At 40.9% G+C, this 19211-nt stretch overlaps 1 protein-coding gene across 1 annotated transcript in view; it reads left to right on the forward strand.

The window, feature by feature from the left end:
- Positions 1–3335: 3335 nt before the first annotated feature.
- IPO5 (importin 5) overlaps positions 3336–19211 on the forward strand; it is a 43076-nt gene continuing 27200 nt past the window's right edge. The window contains exons 1-6 of the mRNA XM_027880330.1: positions 3336–3534; positions 8577–8657; positions 14386–14578; positions 15078–15180; positions 15424–15520; positions 16576–16680. Coding sequence (XP_027736131.1) covers positions 3436–3534; positions 8577–8657; positions 14386–14578; positions 15078–15180; positions 15424–15520; positions 16576–16680 — 678 coding nt within the window. The 5' untranslated portion in view covers positions 3336–3435. The remainder of the gene's footprint in view (positions 3535–8576; positions 8658–14385; positions 14579–15077; positions 15181–15423; positions 15521–16575; positions 16681–19211) is intronic.

Consider the following 19211-nt stretch of genomic DNA (forward strand, 5'->3'; position numbering starts at 1 on the left):
AACTTATGGTAGATCACCTAATATGGCAGACCTGACATCTTAAGAACTGTGGACAAAGTTGGCCTGTAAGCATACTTAGTAAGTAGGTTTGAATTTATTTTGCTCTATCTTCTTTTCTTTATCTTTCTTTACTCTACTTTCATCTTATTCTTTGCTTCTAAACATTGTAATACATACACACCAAACCCTTGTCTCTAAGTCAGGATAAGAAAGTATTTAACAAGAATATGAGACACCTTTCCTCATTTTATTTGTCATCCCACATCTCCTATTACTCTGGAAGAAACATTATAGTATTCCTCAGATATAATAAAATAGTTTTCCAGCTCTCCCTCTCTTCATAATCCATCTGTTTGAAGAGTTGTGAAGTTTAATAGATATTCAATAAAGCTTCTGCTTTCTAAAGATTTGAATTTTCAATTTCACAGTCTGTCCAAGTTTTAAATCATAAGCAAATTTTCTCTGGATAAACTGCTGTTCAACAAACTCTTGGGTCTAAAAAGTTTAGAAGAGATCAAGGTAGTTTTTCTTATTTCTGCTTTTTAATGAACATGTTTCTTTGTTTCAAAATCTCTGGAATAGTTTTTAGTACCTTGTCCTGTCTTCTTTTGTTTTAACTAGATTGCAGCAGTCAGGCAATATCCAACAATACCAACATTGCTGCTGGCTGCTTTGTGGCTCTGTCTACTTGAGCTCTCCTTGGGTACTTGTTCCATCTTTGGTGCCGATATCTGCTTCTTCAACATAGTTTCTGGCTGCTTCCCACATTTCAGCTTCAAACCAAGTGGGAATAATCACCTAATGTGGCAGACTCTCTGATCACCTTGCATTACTGATAACTTTAATCGCTTGGGACTCTTTCCAGTATCTGAACTGCTTTTTACCTATATGAAATTTTTATTCTGCTTTCACCAAACTGTCAGGTTTTGAAGTGGAACAGCTCTGACTTTACCAGCAGGTTCATCTCAACTCAGTGCAGATGCTCCCTTCTATGCTTTAAATACCAGGGTGAAATGCATTCAAATGAATTCCTAGAGCATTACACTTCTGAGTGCACTGATCATTACACACACAGGAACAGAAACACACGCATGCACACATGTAGAGAGACACTCTTGTTTGGCTTGCTCTAATGAATTGCCTCAGGTTGTTCCTGCCTTCCCCTTCCAAGAGAGCTCTAACTGAATCTGATTTTCATCACTGGTACTCCAAAGATGATTTGGCAACTGTTTTTCAGGTCTTAGGCAAATGACCAATTTTATATGCCCAGCTGTTTCTCAAAGACAATGAGACGGTTTTTATATAACAACCCATTCCCCGTATCTACAGACACAAAAACCAGTACGAGCAAGAAAACAATTTTCCATATCGTGTGGTTTATATTCTCTCCCCAACCCCAGTCAGATACTGTATTCTTTAGCTGACAATCCTACTACAGAGTTATGGTGAAATCATCATTAAAGCAAGTTAAGATGAATGCAAATACATTTATTTGTTTATGCATGGAAAGGAGACAGCAACATTACTAAACTTCATACAAAGCACAGATGATAAAAAGGCAGGAAAATTGTGCCTATTTCAAGACGACATCCAAAAAGCCCTCCAGAACCTGTGGCAAGCTGTAAACACCTAATTCATACAGCTGAGTTCTGAGGACATTTATAGGAGTGCACTTCACACTAGAAAGCATCCTTACTCTTATATTTCATCTTCACTTTTGGCCTTTCTGAGCTTGCAGTCAGCTTAAAATCATTCTCTAGCTCTGCCTGCAATTCTTTCTTGATTCAGTCAAGATGATGTTTCTATCTATCTATCTATCTATCTATCTATCTATCTATCTATCTATCTATCTATCTATCTATCTATCTATCTTTTTCCCCATCAGCTTGCTGGCTTGACCCCCCTTGCTTTTGAAGCACTGGCACTCCCTGGGCCCAGCCAAGCAGCAGTACAGGTGGTACCCAATCTGGCCAACAGTGCCCCACAGCTGCACCCCAAACAGCTGCCTGGTGCACCCTGGGGCACAAAGTCCTCCACCAACAAGCAGGGCAATGCTCAAAGCCTCTCACCCACCATGCATGGTAGGAATCTGTGACGTTCCCTATGATCACAGGGAACAATAATTATATTTTATTCAGTCAAGTAAAAACTTGACAGGTTGGAGAGATGGGCAGAGAAGAACATTCTGAAATTCATCAAGGGCAAATGCAGAGTCCTGCACCTGGGATAGTATAACCCCATGCATCAGTATGGGCTGGGTGCTGACCTGCTGCAAAGCAGCTCTGTGGAGAAGGACCTGGAGGTCCTGGTGGACACCAAGCTGTCCATAAGCCAGCAGTTGTTTCCTTGTGCCCAAGAAGGCCAATGGTATCCTGGGGTGCATTAGGATGAGAAATAGTAGCAGGTCAAGGGAGGCTCTTTTGCTCCTCTACTCAGCCCTGGTGAGGCCACATTTGGAGTGTGATTTCAGCCCTGGGCTGCCCAGTACAAGAGAGTCATGGAGCTCCTGGAACCAGTCCAGCACAGGGCAACAAAGATAATTAGGGTACTGGAGCATCTCTCTTATGAGGAAAGGCTGAGAGATCTGGGCCTGTTCAGCCTTGAGAAGAGACGATTGAGAGAGGATCTTATCAATGCCTCTAAGTATCTGAAGGAAGGGTGCCAAGAGGATGGATTTAGGCTCTTCTCAAAGTTAGGATAAGAGGCAATGGGCAGAAACTGATGCACATGAAGTTCCACCTAAAATGAGAAAGAACTTCGTTACTGTGTGGGTGACTGAACACTGGGAGAGAATGCCCAGCGAGGTTGTGGAGTCTCCCTCACCGGAGATATTCAAAAAGCATCTGGATGCAATCCTGTGCCATGTGCTCTGGAATGACCCTGCTTGGGCAGGGAGGTTGGACCAGGTGACCCGCTGTGGTCCCCTCCACCTCCTGTGATTCCGTGACCCAGCAATTCCGCGGGGCGGGACAGCTGCACACCGTCAGGGAGCGGCGGGAGGCGACGCCCCGCGATCTCCCGCGCTTTCTCTCCCCTCCCCCGCCCTGCCCCAGCCCCGCGTCCCGGCGCGACCCCTCCCTGCCCGCACCGCCCGACCGCGGCGCCGACCAATCCCGCTGAGCCTGCTGGGGACGTTCACCAATCAGAGCGCTCCGCCGCCTCTGCTTCCCGCCCCCGGCGCGGCGGTGCACCAATGAGGCGCGAGGAGACAACCCCCATTGGGGGCGGTTGATCGGCCGCTCCGCGCTGTCCGCCTCGCCCCGAGCCGCCGGGACGTCAAGGGGAGGCAGGGCCAATCGGGGGCGAGGCCCCGTGCGCCGCAGCCAATGGGAGCGCGGCTGGCGTTGCGGCCCCGCCCCTCGTCCCCCCGCCGGCGGCACGGCCGGTGCTCCCCCTTCCTCCCTCCCTCCCTCCCTCTCCTTCCCTCTCGCAGCAATGGCGGCGGTGGCGGTGGCCGTGGCGGAGCAGGAGCAGTTCTACGCCCTCCTCGGCAACCTGCTCAGCCCGGACAACGCGGTCCGCAAGCAGGCCGAGGTAACGGGGCCGCCGCGCACGCGGCCGCCGAGCCGGCCTGTCAGAGCCGCCGGGCCGCGCCGGAGGGAGGGCGTGAGGGGGGCAGGGAGGCGCCGGGGCCGGCCGAACCCCACGTGTGAGCAGCGGCGGCACCGGCTGCTGCCAGGGCGGCCCGGGCCTTGCGCCGGCCTGGTCGGCGGGGCCGGGCGATGGCGGCGGTTCTGCCCGGCGGGCGCGGGGGCCGCGCCGGCCCTTGGCCCCGAGAGGGCGCGAGGGGTCCCGTTACCCCCCCGCGCCCGCCCCGGTGCGGCCGGCGCCGCTCTCGCCCCTCGCCCGCCCTGTATCCGCCCCGGGGCCCGGCTAGGAGCCCCCCCGGCGTGCTGCGTGTCCCCATTGCCCACGGCTGGCTCCGCCCGAGCCACCCGGCGTGACAGAGCGCGGCCCCGCCGCGCAGTGGGAGCTACAAGCCGGCGGCGGGCTGGCGGGGGGGGCCGGCACCCGGGGGCTTGGGAGCCGGAGGGGGATTTCCCGAAGGAGGTCAGAGCGGCTGCCTGGAGTGAGGGAAGCGCTTCTGTGTGCGCTCCCGAGGCACCCCTCTCAGGGGGTGCGAGCCCCCCCCGCCCCGAGGTCCCCGGCAGGAGCGGGGCCGAGGTGCTCTGCTGTTGCCGCACAGTAATTGGGTTTTTTAACTTTTAGGAACGGGCCTGTGTGTCTTAAAGTGTGTCGTCAACTAAGAAGTATTTCACCCAAAAGAAGCGTTTTCAATATGCTGAGTTTCTCTTGTTATCAGCAAAAAAGTTTTCAAACGTGTTGTTTCAGCTGAAATTCTTTGTGGCGGCTAAGCCACGTTAATTCTTTCTCTCTCTGCCGTGCTTAAGGCTCCATTGTCAAGCCTGGTGGGGAATCTCTCCCGCTGAATTAAATACTAGCGTCTAGGTTTAGCATGAATTCCCGCTGCATGGCTGCATCGGGTCTTTTATCGCTCTCATCACTCCAGCGGTCAGCAGAGTTCACCGCATTGTTTGGTGAAGAATAAAAAGCATTATTCCTGATGCTGCAGTGAAAATTCCTCTAATATAAATCGGGAATGAGAAGGAGTGGGATATATGTTTTTAGAAAGCTAGTAAAGTTCAGTATTGATTACCACAAACACTTTCTAGAGAGGCAACAAGAACTAATTGCCACATTCCTGAACATAGAGCTGCGATGTAAGCCATTCTCTGGGAGCTGAACTTTGTTGTCTTCTCAACTGGCTACATGTGGCATAAGAATATTTCTAACAACTTTTTGAACTTTATTAGAATTGTAACAAAGCAAATTTATTTGGCAGCTATGTCATAATGCCTATAAAATGAAATATTATTGGAAAAGAACTCTAAAACAGATTCTTACAACTTTGTCAGAAGCTTGCTTGGAACCGAGTTGGAGTGCTTTTTAATCTTCATAGATACATACACACTATGGTCAATTAGAATAAGAAGCCTTAATTGTTGTGATATATAACCAAGCTTTTCAGGTCTGCTAGTTTTCTATACAAATACAAGCGAGTAGTTATTTGACTTTTTTTTTTGACCTTTTATTTATTTGACTACACTGAACGTAGCATTGGTTTCTGCATATTTTCAATGTGTGTTGCAAGTATTTTTATGGTTTAGGATCATTGAGAGTGAAAGGGTCCTTAGGATGCACTCTCCTGCTTAAAGCTGTGTCAGCTATCAGGTCAGTCCAGGTCATGCGGGGCTTTATCCTGCTGACTCTTGAAAACCTCTAAGAATGGAGACTACACAAGCTCTTTGAGCTACCCACTCCTCTGCTTGACTGTCCTCATTCCAACAGAGATCTGAACCTCCTTTTTGCAATTTACGCCAGTTATCTCTTGGTCTTACACCGTGCATGGCTGTGAAGAACCCCACTCAGTCTTCATGGTGGTTTAATGAACTTTTACCTAGAAACACAAATCTGTCCTTTTACGATATAACCAGATTGACTTTTTAAAGTTATCTGTTTGCTGAAGTAAGATTTCTTTGGATAAAGGTATTGCATAGCCTTTAAAATATTTGCTTCCTTGAATCATGTAGTACTCATATTTGGCTTTAAGCATCTGCATGGTCCAGTCAGTTTTTTAAAGTATACTTACTATTGAGTAATTAAAGCATTCAAATAACTGCAGCTAAATTGAATAGCAGATTCTCATTTGTATAAAATGAAAACTGGTGAGAATGGGAAATATATAGACAGATGAGAGAAGGAGAGAGACTTGGGTTATTTCTGATAGGTCTGGTCATGGAAATGATGATGAGGGATGTTCTGTTGAAAACTAGACTTGATGGAGATGTAGAGTCACGTGCTGTCTGGGAGGATTGTAGTAAAAGCTGTAAAAAGAGAAGGATGGGGAGGAAGGTCTGATCACTGAAAACTTAAATTTATATGTATGGATCTAGATGGTTCTCTCCATCAAGTCTGCTCTTGTGAGACCCCACGTGGGTACTGTGTCCAGCTCTGTGGCCACCAACATAAGAAGGGCAAGGACCTGATGGAGTGAGTCCAGAGGAGGGCCAGGAAGATGACTGGAGGCCTGGAGTACCTCTCCTATGAAGTCAGACTGAGAGAGTTGGGATTGTTCAGCTGGAGAAGGCTAAGGGGAGACCTTAAATTGTAGCACATTCCAGTACCTAAAGGGACCTGCAGGAGAGCTGAAGAGGGACATTTAACAAGGACATGTAGTGATAGGACAAGGGGTGATGGCTTGAAACTAAAAGAGGACAGGTTTAGATTAGATATTAAGAATAAATTCTTTACTTATGAGAGTGGTGGGACATTAGAACAGGTTGCCCAGAGAAGTTGTCGATGCCTCATCCTTGGAAGTGTTCAAGGCCAGGCTGAATGGGGTTTTGAGCATCCTGGTCTACTGGAAGGTATTCCTACCCATTGCAGTGGAGTTGGAACTAGATGATCTTTAAGGACCCTTCCAACCCAAATCATTCTGTGATTCTGTGCATGTGCTAATATACTCATAACTTAATCTGACTAGTTTGCTGAAACCTGGTTTGTTCATTTTGCCGTCTGTCTTGTAATGTTGTCTGTTACTATAAAAGCCTCTTTTTCTTATTTGTTTTTCTCTCTTCTGGTAGAGAAAGTTCTGTTTACTTTGTTTTGGTAATTTTTTGCTTGTTCTTAAACTGTATTTCTCAGGCTGGGGGGAACATGAGTACTGAGAGTAGATAATAGATATTTGCTTGCATGTATTTTGAAAGTTCATCATGCTGTGTGAGAAATTTGTACCTCTCTATAAGGTCGCTGAGGAACTAATTGTGAACTAGAAGAATACAGTGATGTAGCAGGATCCAGATACATAGTTAGGGGGTAGGCAAGGCTGGTATTTAGATGGGTAGTAGAGCCAGCAAATAAGTCTTCCACCAGCCCAGAAGGAAAATTCTGTGTTTGGCTGTGAGTTCCTCTTGTCCCTTTGCTTTAGCATCCTGTGAATCCAATTTACTGAACTGACAGTTATGCCAGTGAAAACTGCATAGGTTGGTGCCATTTTTACTGAGTTTAAACAACTCAAAATAGAATTTCATGATTATCAAAATTGACATGAGGGAATCCAGCTTTTACCGTGCTTCAGCTGTCCATAAAAGCATAAATTCAGGTCTGTGCTGGGTGAGTAGAGTTCCTTCATGTTTCTGTATTAGTTTATATTTGCAGATAATAGTGCAATATAAATATATACATTCATGGAAGCAGTTAACCTGAGAAGGCTTTCTGTTCTGACCCTAAACCTCATTTAATTTTGCAGTCTCCATGAAAGAATTAGATTAAATGCAGGGATTCATTGGGGATTCAGTCTCATTGACTGTGAGTGTATATTGGCAACTAGAGAGAATGTGAAATGAGGATGGACTCTGTGAACAAGGCCTACTAAGAAGCAGGTACAGAAAGGGGAGGAAGATGATGTCTAATATTAAATGTGTGATAGCTAAACTACTTTATTGAAAATAGATATGCTCTCAAGGTGTGTAAGTTTACTGGAGTATTGGAAGGGTCTGCTGCAGTGTCAGGCACGGGAAGTAGGAAGGCAGAGAACTGATTGAAATGAACCTGAGCTTTGCGTAGTGGGCTTCTGGAGATCAGGATGGGATAATGAATATTTGGAAAGGGCGGAGTAATTTGTCTTCAGTAGTGTCCACAAAAAGTAACTCAGAGTTATTAAGTATAGAACTATTTCTGAATGTTATGAGTGGTTGCTATTCAGCCTGTAATTCTCCTGCTCTTACCTACACAGGTTTAGTATATTAGAAACAAGCATTTAGAGTTTCAAAATGCTCACATATACCATGTTTTGGATAGCAAAAGGTTTTTTGCTGTGTTTTCACTCTAGATTCTAAGTAACAATCTAATTAAAAAAGCCAAGGTGAATGAAGTGTGTGCCAGAAGCGTGTAAGACAACATAACTGAGCTTCTCATTAAACTTTCCATTTTATTAAGATGGCCTTCCTAGGGGTGAGACTAAATAGTTTCTCTTTCTGAAATTCAGACAGGAGTTTAAAAATAAAAAATTCTTATTCAAAATGTGTAGTTGAGATATGTGGCTGCCCTATAACATTGTAAAAGCTGTAAAAAGTTTCAAAACCAGAACTGAACAAGTTTTTGAAATATACATTTGTCTGTTGGTTACAGCTCAGTCTCAAGCTTCCAAAGTTTTTAATTCTTTAATATGATAGAAGCTATGATGGATTCCCAGTAGGATATGTTCCATGTATGCTGTATTTCTAGGAGTTAGTTCTGGTTTTGTTGTATTTTGTAACTCACTGCGTAAGTGGCCAGACATGTATATGTAGATCATTCCAATATGGCAGGTCTTACTAGGTAACTAAGATTTTACTCATTATCTTAAAATAGGTCATAAATTTTTATTTTGATAGGTTTAAATTTTTTTGCTTTTTTTTTTTTTTATAAATTGGATGAATACTGATGTTGTTTTAAAAGGGAAGTCAGTTCATATTAATGTTTAACACATGGTTTCTAGTACATGTTTGTAATAAGCTGCATCCCTTTTTATGCAGGAGACCTATGAGAATATTCCAGGCCCATCAAAGATCACTTACCTCCTGCAAGCAATCAGGAACAATGCTACTCCCGAGGAGGTATGTCTCAATAACCTTTATTTCTGCAGATTTTCAAAGGAACTTTGAGAAGGAGGGAAGAAATCGGTGTTGGTCATTTTGGGATAAATGAGCAAGTTTGGCATTAACTGAAGCATCTTAATTTACTGCACATTTGTAGAGGGATCACTTATCTTCTTTGTTGCACATCCAGTCCACTATCTGAGACTTTTTGATGTAGGATATTTAGTTTCAAAAAAAGCCAGTTTTTCATAAGCAACTGCTTAGATTTGCATTGTTTTCTGTTGTTTTGCTTAATGAAGGGCTTCTTTCCTTAAAATGTGTAACTAATATGTGACTATTACTGTGGTATTTTTCAAGTTACAGTTGAGAAGTGCTTTCTGTTTTATGATCCTGTACCTAAACATGTTAAACTTAACGTGTCATCTGAAACTTCTAACGCTTCTTAAATTGAAATGGGGGGAGATAGGGTTACAGGTGTATTGCATGTTTTATGGATGGCTTTTGCATTTTGTCCTGTGTGGGGAGAATATACTCATTAAGTCACCTAGCAGTATTATACAAGGAGTGGAGAGCAGTCTAAGCACTATATAAATTTTATCCCTGGGTATGCAATAAAGGTACTTTTTACTTATTCCCTAATTTTGTAAAGGCTCTCAACTTTAGCAATCAGTTAAAGTGCTTGCTGGTAAAACTGTTATTCATTTGGATATTCAGAGTGAAGAACTCCGAAGCTTTCAAGATAGTACAAATTTCAGAACCACTTTAAAGTAAAAACATTTGACTGTTTTTGATTTCAGTCTGAAGTTTTACTGAACATTGTAAGGATGTAGCATGTAGAATTTCTGAACAATATTCTAAGAGCATAAGTATGCTGTTTCTCTATGGATAATGATCTCTTCTCGTAGATTGTATTCAGTTTAGGGGTAGATGCCATTTGTGCTTTTTAATGCTAAGAAAGTATCAGCTTACCCATACTGGTGTTTATCTACCCAGTGTTCTTCCAACAGAATCCTTCAATATTATACTAGCAATCAATTGTTTAAGAGGTATCTGGTTTTCCCTTCTGCCCCTCTGAGATGTTGCATATGATAGAAAACTGTAGGCAGTGTCTTCTGGATTTAAATTTGCCTCAGAGTAATATCAAATATAATAATCAGATAATGCTATGCCATAGAATTCATAGCTGCATTGCACGTACTGTTGTTTTGAACACATTTGTCAAGTCTGAGTAGACTACTAAAAAGTTGTGCTTGTGTAAATAAATACTTGCTCCATTTGTTTGCTGATTTTATTCCCTTTATATCAGCCAAGGAAATATCCCAGTGTAAAACTTAAGAATCTTGCCAGTGACTTGGATTCCAGCTTACAAAGTGCAAAGAAACTTTTTACCTGTAGAAGTTACTCTAATTAAAGACATCAGAGGCGAATGTTGTAAAATAATTTGACATTTACCTCCACCAATACATAAATCAAAGAAAGGTTTAATTGTTAGCTCTTAAGTAAACATTAGGTGCTGTACTCAAAACATCCTGATTAATAAAACCTACAAACAACCTCTCTGTCCTATAAATCGAAATATTTACTGGCCTAGTTAGAGCCTAAGTGAAGTAATCCCCTATGCTTGATGTAAACATTGCATATAGACATGCTGGGAAACATTCTGTGCTGGTATCAACAGGTAGGCATTTTGTTTCCTCATATGTTTTATAGATCCAGATGTTCAGTAGAATATTGCACGTCACCAGTGAATAGAGCTTTGGGCATGGTATGTGTTCTCTGAGCACATTGAATGTATCAGCACCACTTACCAAAGCATGCTGGAAGGAGCTTTAGAACTTTAAAAATTCCTTGTCCAGGCTATGTGGACCAAGCTGGGTTCACGTTCTTCTTCATCTTGAAGCCTCTGTATTGCTTTATCTGCTCCTATGAAAAGTAGGCTTAAGAAAATACTCCGTCCTGTTTGCATGAGTTGGGCGCCTGTGTTGTAGAGAATACAAGATTCATAAGACAGCAGTTGGGAGAATCCTGGCTCTGCAAACTTTTAGCTTTGGCATTTAAATGGAGAAACAGATGCAGATCATACTCCCGGGACCCCTTGCATTTGACCATTAAGCTAGATTAGGAATAACTCTTTTAACTGTGTAACAGGTTTTCTCCTAATCAGAGGCTAAATTATGGGAACACGTTTTTCCTCTGTTCTCATTTCATACTTTCTTGATAGCAGAGAAACAGTATTCACAGAAGTGGGAAGCACCTGATTTAGCAGTTAAAACACTTCTGTGCCCAGATGATATGCAAGTTTGTACACCTGAGGCTGAGGAGGGGATTAAACCCAGGTCTCCAGCTTCCTGGACATATAGTCTCACTGTTACGAAGTTAGGACTCTACTTCTTCCTATGCAGCTGCATTTTAAGGGGTTGAACAGTAGGGTGGTATATATTCATAGTTAATTTGATGTATTTTATTCTCAGGATGTGTCTCAGGTGTTAGAGGCTGTTCCTTTGCAGTTTTGATTTACCACATACATTTTAGAGAGGAGCAGAGGTTCTACTTTTTTTCCTGCGTTTGTTTTCTTGGTTAAGTCTAGGTTGGCAGGTTGTGTGTCCTAATTTACAGATGACGGACAGAATAACAAACGCTCTGTTAAACTGTTTCTGCTGTACTTCTCCTAGAGGGCTTTGACCTCTCCCTTCCCCCTCCCCATATTGTCACATGAAGAGATGTGTTTCTAAGTCTGAGAACTGCTGCTGTGGACAGAGTCCTGTTCAGGGTTTGCAGGGGAGGATGGCAGTCCAAGGATGCACCATGGTTCTGCCTTTGAGTTGTCTGTGGACCTGAGGCACTCTGCGCTTTGGATTCTTCTTCTTACAAAATATGTAGGATTACCTGGACACTTTGAATACTAATGGAGAACATGGTATCCCAGATGGCTGTTAATAATTCTTCTACTGCCCTGCTCAGCAAGTTGGTTTTCTTCTTGTGCCTTGGTTCCATCATTCATAAAATCCTAAAATATTTTTAAAGCCTTGTAAATTCTACAATAGGAAGTGGTATGTTGAAGTTTGAGTATTATGACTACTTTTTATGTTAATAATTTTGGCATTTCATTTGTATGTGAGCATGTCAGTAATTTAGACTTGCAGAAGAATCTAATGCTAGGAAAAAAATTGCTCTTTTTATGCTTCATTAGTAGCTGTGAGTTCTTCTTTGCAGATGTGCACTTTATGTTGTTCCTTCTCTCATTAAAACTATAACCACTAAATAGCAGGATTTTAAAATGCTTGTTTGGGTACATATCTTAAACCTAAAGGAACCTTTGGTGTGTGTGAAAAATACATATTTTCGTTCATTAAGAAGAAAAAACAGCCTCAGAACTGCCATTTATCCAGCCATCTTTGTCATAATTAAATTGACAATGATAGTTTTCATATATAAATTAATATCTACTGGAGAACACATGCCATTTATTTATTATTAGAAACCAATTGCTCATTTGTTACTCCATCAAACATCTGAATTTGCTTAAGGGATTTGGGGATTTTTTTTCCTAAGCTAGGGATACCTCACTAGTAACTAACCAGGAGGTAATTTGTGTAGTCCTGATCTTGTGTCTTTCTGTATGCCTTGTTACTTGTGTTTTCACTTTGCAATCAGTCTGTGTTTATCAATCTTCTAATATTTTAAGTTCTTCAGAGCTGGAAATTCTTGTCTTTGTTTTCATAAAGCATGTAGTCTCAAGCTCTATTCCCTGTCTAGCCACTATTATTACTTTAGGAAAGATATTGATACAATGTGATTTCAGTCATTATCAGATGTCAGGGAATACGCACTGAAACAGGATGCCGTGAGTAAGGGGAGTCATTACACCAGAGTTTGTGCCTTGTTTAGTCCCAGTAAACCTGCTCCCTAGTCCAGGCGTTTCCTTTGTAAGTTTACCATACTAATGAGGAAAAATTTTAATCTTTGCCAATGCAGGTGCTCCTAGGGATAGGAGAGGGAAAGATGCTACTATATTGTGGTGCCATTGATGTTTTTGGACACATTGTTAGTGAAATTCCCAGAGGCAGTGTGGAAAGAATCTCCCTCCTCATGTTCCCTATGTGACAGAATATTGCTCAAGAGTCTTGGGTTATAGTGGGAGCTACAGCACAGGTGGGCACTGTGACTGTTCACCTGCTGACTTCCTTAGATCTACTAGGGAAGCTCTAATCCTACATGTGTGATGGCTTTAGTCCACACTGGAACTGTAAATGAGATAAGGAATGATCTAGAGCTGGGTTCAATTCTAGTCCTTCTCTCCTGCTAGCTATAGAAGCACTTTGTGTGCACTACTCTTTAGCTTTATAGAAGGGAGCTGGGTAGGTTGGAAAAAGACACAGTAAGTCTGGAGACTGCAGATCATAAGTATAGTATCTTCAATGATGTTCTAGCAATACCTGATTTTTACAGGGTATGTTAGAAGTTGAGATTTTGTGTTTCTTTTCTGTAGGTTATGCTGTAGCAATGTAGTTGAGAGATCTTCTGGAAACTGGACTTGATTACTTCTGCTACTCATTGAACACTTTTGAATTCCAAACGCTGTTATAAGTGACTTTTTTTTTTCATTCAAGTGTGTATTAAGTAAGAATATCTTGGGAAAAAAATTGAGTGCATGTTGCATTGGATTATTTTTTGTGAGGATTTAACACATACAAGGTTTTGTTACATGTGTTAAACTTTAGAAGTTTGAGAGGTGATTTTTAATTACTATTTGTCCTTGTTGAAACACTGGTTGGTGAACATTCTATTTATTAAGTTACTCAAAGAGCTTCATGTGTCTTTTTTTGCCTTTACTGCAAGTGTTGCTGTATTAACTTTGAATTACTGAGCCATGTTTTTTGCTTCTTATAGTTATTGTAACTTGCAAATAAGTACAGATATGTAAATTATACTGTTGTAGAATTGCTGTATGCATGCAAGAAACATAGAAGATTGTAATATGTGGTACTGAGGTTCCTATGCTTACATTCAAGTTTAAAGAAAAAAGTTTCATCATAGGCTTGCAAAATGCTAAAAGCTTTGTTTTGTTTTGCATTTGGGTTTTTTTTGTGTGGGGGGGTTTTTTTGGAGCATCACAGAATATGCTAAGTTGGAAGGGACCCACAAGGATCATTGAGTCCACCCTTTAGCATTGCACACGACCATTCCCAGGAGTCCCACCATGTGCCTGAGAGTTATTGTTCAGAGCAGAGTTTTATTTGTCAAATTCTAACTGAATTTTAGTTCCTGAATCTTTAGCTCAGTTGTTTGAGAAAGTGAAGGAGGGTTTACAGGTTAATTATCTGACAGTTGTCCCAGTAAGTCATTTGTTAATCCAAAAAAACCTGTCTGGATTATAATGATCTCAGTAGTCCGTTTAAAATAGAAAGAATACATGCTTTAAAGATCTTTCAGTAATACAGCCAAGTCCTTACCTTGCCACAAAATATGCATCAGTTCAGCTATACAAAGAAGCTGAATCCCTCAGTACTATGATTATTTATTTGAAGAGCTGTAATTGTCAGAAACATGGTTGTAAGCTGATGTTTCTTCACTAGGTTTTTTCTTACTATCATATTTGTCATCTGTTGCTTGAGAGGTATTCCATTTACCAAATAAATCTACATAGTGAAAACATCATTTGGAAGCATGATGTCAGTTGTCTGTCCTTGTAAGAGCGCGATTATCATATCAAAACACTTTAACATACGCACTTCTCATTCAATAGGCTTGGCAGATGGCAGCTGTCCTTCTGCGCCGCCTCTTGTCATCTGCATTTGAAGAAGTTTATCCAGCCCTGTCACCTGAGGATCAGACATCAGTCAAAAGTGAATTGCTGCTCTTTATCCAGATAGAAGTGCAGTCTACTATGAGAAAAAAAATATGTGACATAGTCGCTGAATTGGCCAGGAATTTAATAGGTACTTTATTTATTTAAGTGGCAAAATGCTTATGTATTGATAGTAGTTATATTTGTGTCTCTTGTTCTCTAGTCTTGTGTGGGCGTTTGCACATGATGTGTTAACTAATTTCTTGATTTATAATAAAATCTGACATTTGATCATGGTATCTTTAATCAAATAAATATACAGTTCTTCAACTCTGCTTTTTAAATTGCTTGAGTTTAGATGAGATTGTATTAAGGTTTATAAATCAAATTGTATGTAAATTGTCTTAAATATTATGCTGAATATCAGCATCCGTTTCTTTTTTAAGTGCTGTTCTATAACAGTAAATGGAGATAATCTGTCCTGGAATGCTTTTAGATTAAACATTTCAGCCATATTTTACCCTGTGACTTGGGCACATCTTCAGGTTTTTTGAAATGAATTTCAGTAGCTATGGCTGGCTTTCATGCACAGTTGTGATCTCAACACTTTAAAGTTTGCTTATCCTAAAACTTTGTTGTGTTCAATGTAGATGAAGATGGCAACAACCAGTGGCCAGAAGTTTTGAAATTCCTATTTGATTCCGTCAGCTCTCAGAATGTGGGACTGCGTGAGGCTGCTCTACATATTTTCTGGTAAGCTTTCCGATGTCACAACGTTTCTGCAGGGTAGCCAAATCATGTCCGAAAATGTAACAAAAACTGTCAGAACTTAATTAACGAGCAGTCATATTTGTTTCATTTATACTGTCGTATTGTGGTTTACTTAACTCTTACATGTACAATTACAATCTGTAGCTTAAATAATGGATAAGTCTAAAATAGTAGTTAAGGTTAAACTTGTGTGATATTTTAATAATGTTTTGGTCTTATCCTCAGGAATTTTCCTGGGATTTTTGGGAATCAACAGCAACACTATTTGGAGGTCATTAAGAGAATGCTGGTTCAGTGTATGCAAGATCAGGAGCACCCATCAGTAAGACCTTTATGTTCTTTTGGGTTTTTAATATGTTCTGAGCGTAGAAACTCAGGCAGGTAGTCTCAAATATAAAGGTTAAACCATAGATTTCAACCAGAGAATTACATCACCTGGAACTGATGTGCTTGTGGAGTTTTGACTATGCTTACTGCAAAACAGAAGGTTCAAACCATTTCGTGGTCTGCTGACTAAACTTGACTGGCTGGCTCATATATGTGTTGCTTAGGCCCAGACTCTTCCCTTGCTGTTGTACTTGGAGAAAGCCAGGAGTGGCCCAAAACAGAGCTGGTGTTTTAGCCAGCCACACTGAGGGGTCAGAAATTCCTTGTTAAAGTTTCTTTCTGGAGCTCGTGTTTAACAGTGTAAGTCTGTAGTGCCTCCACATGTAGCATCTGTGCACGGTATGTCTGAAAACTTTGAATACACAACAGCTCCTCGAACTGTTTTTGCATGTTTTGCTATAAGGACATGGTAGCAAGCCTTGCTTTTCTGGAAGGCTTCAGATTTATTGATTTGTGCAGAGAATTGTACTCTGAAAATGTTTCTCTTGTAGAAAATGCTGGGCAAGGATAGGAAACCCTGCTGTGGTGTATGGGTTCAGTTTGCTGCTCCCCCATGGATTACTTTTTCTGACCTTTGAAAGTCAACTGAGTAACATTTTCTAAAGTACCACAAGTCATGCCTTTAAAGAAGCATGTCTTAAACCCTTAGATCACACTTCTTGAAAAATGAGACTGTGACACTTGCATGCACATTTGAAGTTGGGGTGGAAGTTGAACAATAGGGGTTTTTTGTCTTTCATTAAACAAAAACCTCCAAAACAAAACTAGGGAATACTTGCCACCTCCTGATAAACTTTTTGTATCATAGCTGTTGAAGGGCTTCATTGTTGCTTTATCTTAATTTGAAATAAGATGTAAAATACCATGTTAGAAACTAATTGCGTATCTGTTAGGAAATTGTAGTCTCATAATAGGCCTAACGTTAAAAGAAAACAAAAGCATGTTTCATTACCAGTTTTTCACATTTCTTTCTCTAATCCTGTCTTCTAGATCAAGACTCTGTCTGCTAGAGCTGCAGCTGCTTTTGTTCTTGCTAATGAGCACAACGCTCCCCTTCTTAAACATTTTGCAGACTTACTACCTGGAATCTTGCAGGTAAGAAACCAGACAAGTAACAGTGTGCCATTACTGTCTATATATTGATTGTATCCAAATGGAAATTATTGGTCAGCAAATTTGCATAGCATGTTAGTTTTTGTTGAGACCTGGATTAACTGTGTCTCTGTTAACCAGACATCAGTCACCAGCAAAATACAGTGGAGACTAATAATGAATTTTGCAAACACAAGATAATTGATAGGGTTTGTGATGGTTCAGACTTGGCTCCCTGCCAAATGCCCAACCCCCCAGTAGCAGCCCCTCTCTTCCCCCCTTTCTACTTCCCCCAGGGCAAAGGAAAAAAACTATGCAAATTGAAGAACCTGAAAACCAAGCTAGTTATATATAAAAAATATATTTTATGTATATTACAGTTAAGATGCTATGTACACAGCAAACGGGAATCCAAACACCCCCCCGAAGGGATAGGGAAAGGAGAAAAAGGGACAAAAGGAAACAAAAAGGGACACTGAATAGATAAGCGCAATCAAACCCGAGAACTAGTAAAATAACTAGTAAAACAAATCTCACCACGTCCCTTAGAAAGCAGGCTTGGCAGACACAGCCAACACTCTCCAAGCTTCCACGTGGCAGGTCAGTGGATGCTGCAGGCCTCAGCCTTAGATAAGCGAGACCAACACAGGGACCCACTGTTCCCAAACTTCGATGGAAGAGAAGAAAAAAAGGCCTCTCCTCCCTTCTTATTTATACCTCGATTTACGTAAAAATTGTATGGAATACTGGGAACACAGCCCCTTCCTTGGTTACAAACTGGTAACCAGGGAAGGCCTAGATTAAAACCACCACAGGGTTTTAAGGAAAACAGTTCAATGCTGATTAACTTATGCAGTGTTACCTTGGATAAATGAATTAAAATTATTTGTAAAGTATTCTAAGTCAAAATGATACAGCTTTTAAGTTAACCGTGATACTGAAATATAGTTAAAATATGGGCTACCCTAAGACTTCAGATAATCAGTAACTGGGGAATTCATGGACCCATGATAGCTTGTATCTCTTCACTTTAGAGGAAAACTTAGAATTCTGAGCACAGGTTCTGAGAACAACAGTCTTTACAAATGGTATTTATTGGTTTTGGTAAATTAGGAAATTGCAAACAAAATACCCTTTTAAACTTCATATAATTTCTGAGGCTGAATAAGATGTCTTGGATGGATGAATCTGAGCAAAAGTTGAAATTCTAATAAAAGGTTGTTTTGAGGGGAAGCCTATTGTAAATCAAATCAGAGACAGAATTGGTTTGAGCTCTAAAGGATGACAAATTAGGCTAAAATTAGGTTAAAGACTGACTCTGCTACAGTCAGAACAGCAGGTTCCTGTTGACAGTGTGAGCTATAAACTTTGTATGTGCTTCATGGCAAGCTGAACAAAAATTGTGCCAAAGTTACTGGCAGCTGCAACTGATGTAATTCTGCTTGATCTTAAGTGGAAACTGAGAGTTATTTATTTAAATCAACTGAACTTGAAAATAATCTGTAGTGTGTGTGAGATAAATGTTTTTATTTTGAGGTCACTATTAGGTGGTTAGTCCCTGTCTGTGACTTTGTCAATAGCAATTGTGTTGTTTAAAAGTTGAAACTGGCTGAGAGGACCTTGGCTACATAGTACTGTATGAATGAGAGTGAGGCAGGATTTGGGGTGAGCATGCCATTTATCTTGATGTTTAGCAATTAAATGGTATGCTGTTTTTAGACTTCAGACTAATAGTCCAGTTTCTATGATATATCTTTCAGTGCTGCTATTTTAGACTGTAAAAACACATGCACTTGGCTTGCATTTTCAAGCTTTGTTTTACAAATACAGAGCACAGAGCTATGCTATGAAATCTGTCTTTTTAAAGCACTTACTGCAAGAAGTACTAGGATTTTCTGGCTGTGGTAACATAAGATGGATATGAAGATCTGAGTCTATAAATAGGAGATGGGATGTGTTAGGATGGTGGTGAGTGACCTTTGGAGACGGTTGGATGCTTTTTTTGTTGCTGTTGAAGTTCATTTTGTTGAAACACCAGTGTAGTAAAAAACCTGAAAATAAAATTCTGACTTAGCAAATCAGTCCTTTCAGTACAAGAGCTCTAATGGTTATGCTGGAAGTTGAACTTGAAGAACTAAGTTGAAGTTTTTATCCAAGGGCTTAATTTTGCAGTGGAGGGGAAAGCGGATAGAACTTAACTGACACTGTGTTTGTTGTGGTTTGATACTGCAGTGAAGTTCCTCTGCCTTTTTGGGCTCACTGTACACTTCAAACTTCTTTCTTCAGAAACTCTGACTTACTTTAAAAAAACTGTCAGAGTTGCAATGGGTATAAAATATAGTTTTACAGAAACTTACAGTAAATATTACATTATCCTTTGCCAGAATCAGGATGAGTGGTAACTATTAGCCCAAAAGGCCTTAACCATGAAATGTTTTTTCTTTCAGAACATTTCTGATACTAGAAGATGCTGCTTCTGTGTTGCAAGTGTGGGCTGGTTAAGTGGAATTATAAAAAATGTTGGATTCTAGACT

This window comes from Empidonax traillii, unplaced genomic scaffold (assembly GCF_003031625.1).
Source record: "Empidonax traillii isolate 1590-97213 ecotype Southwest subspecies unplaced genomic scaffold, ASM303162v1 scaffold68:size1967880, whole genome shotgun sequence".
Classification (NCBI taxonomy): Eukaryota; Metazoa; Chordata; class Aves; order Passeriformes; family Tyrannidae; genus Empidonax; species Empidonax traillii.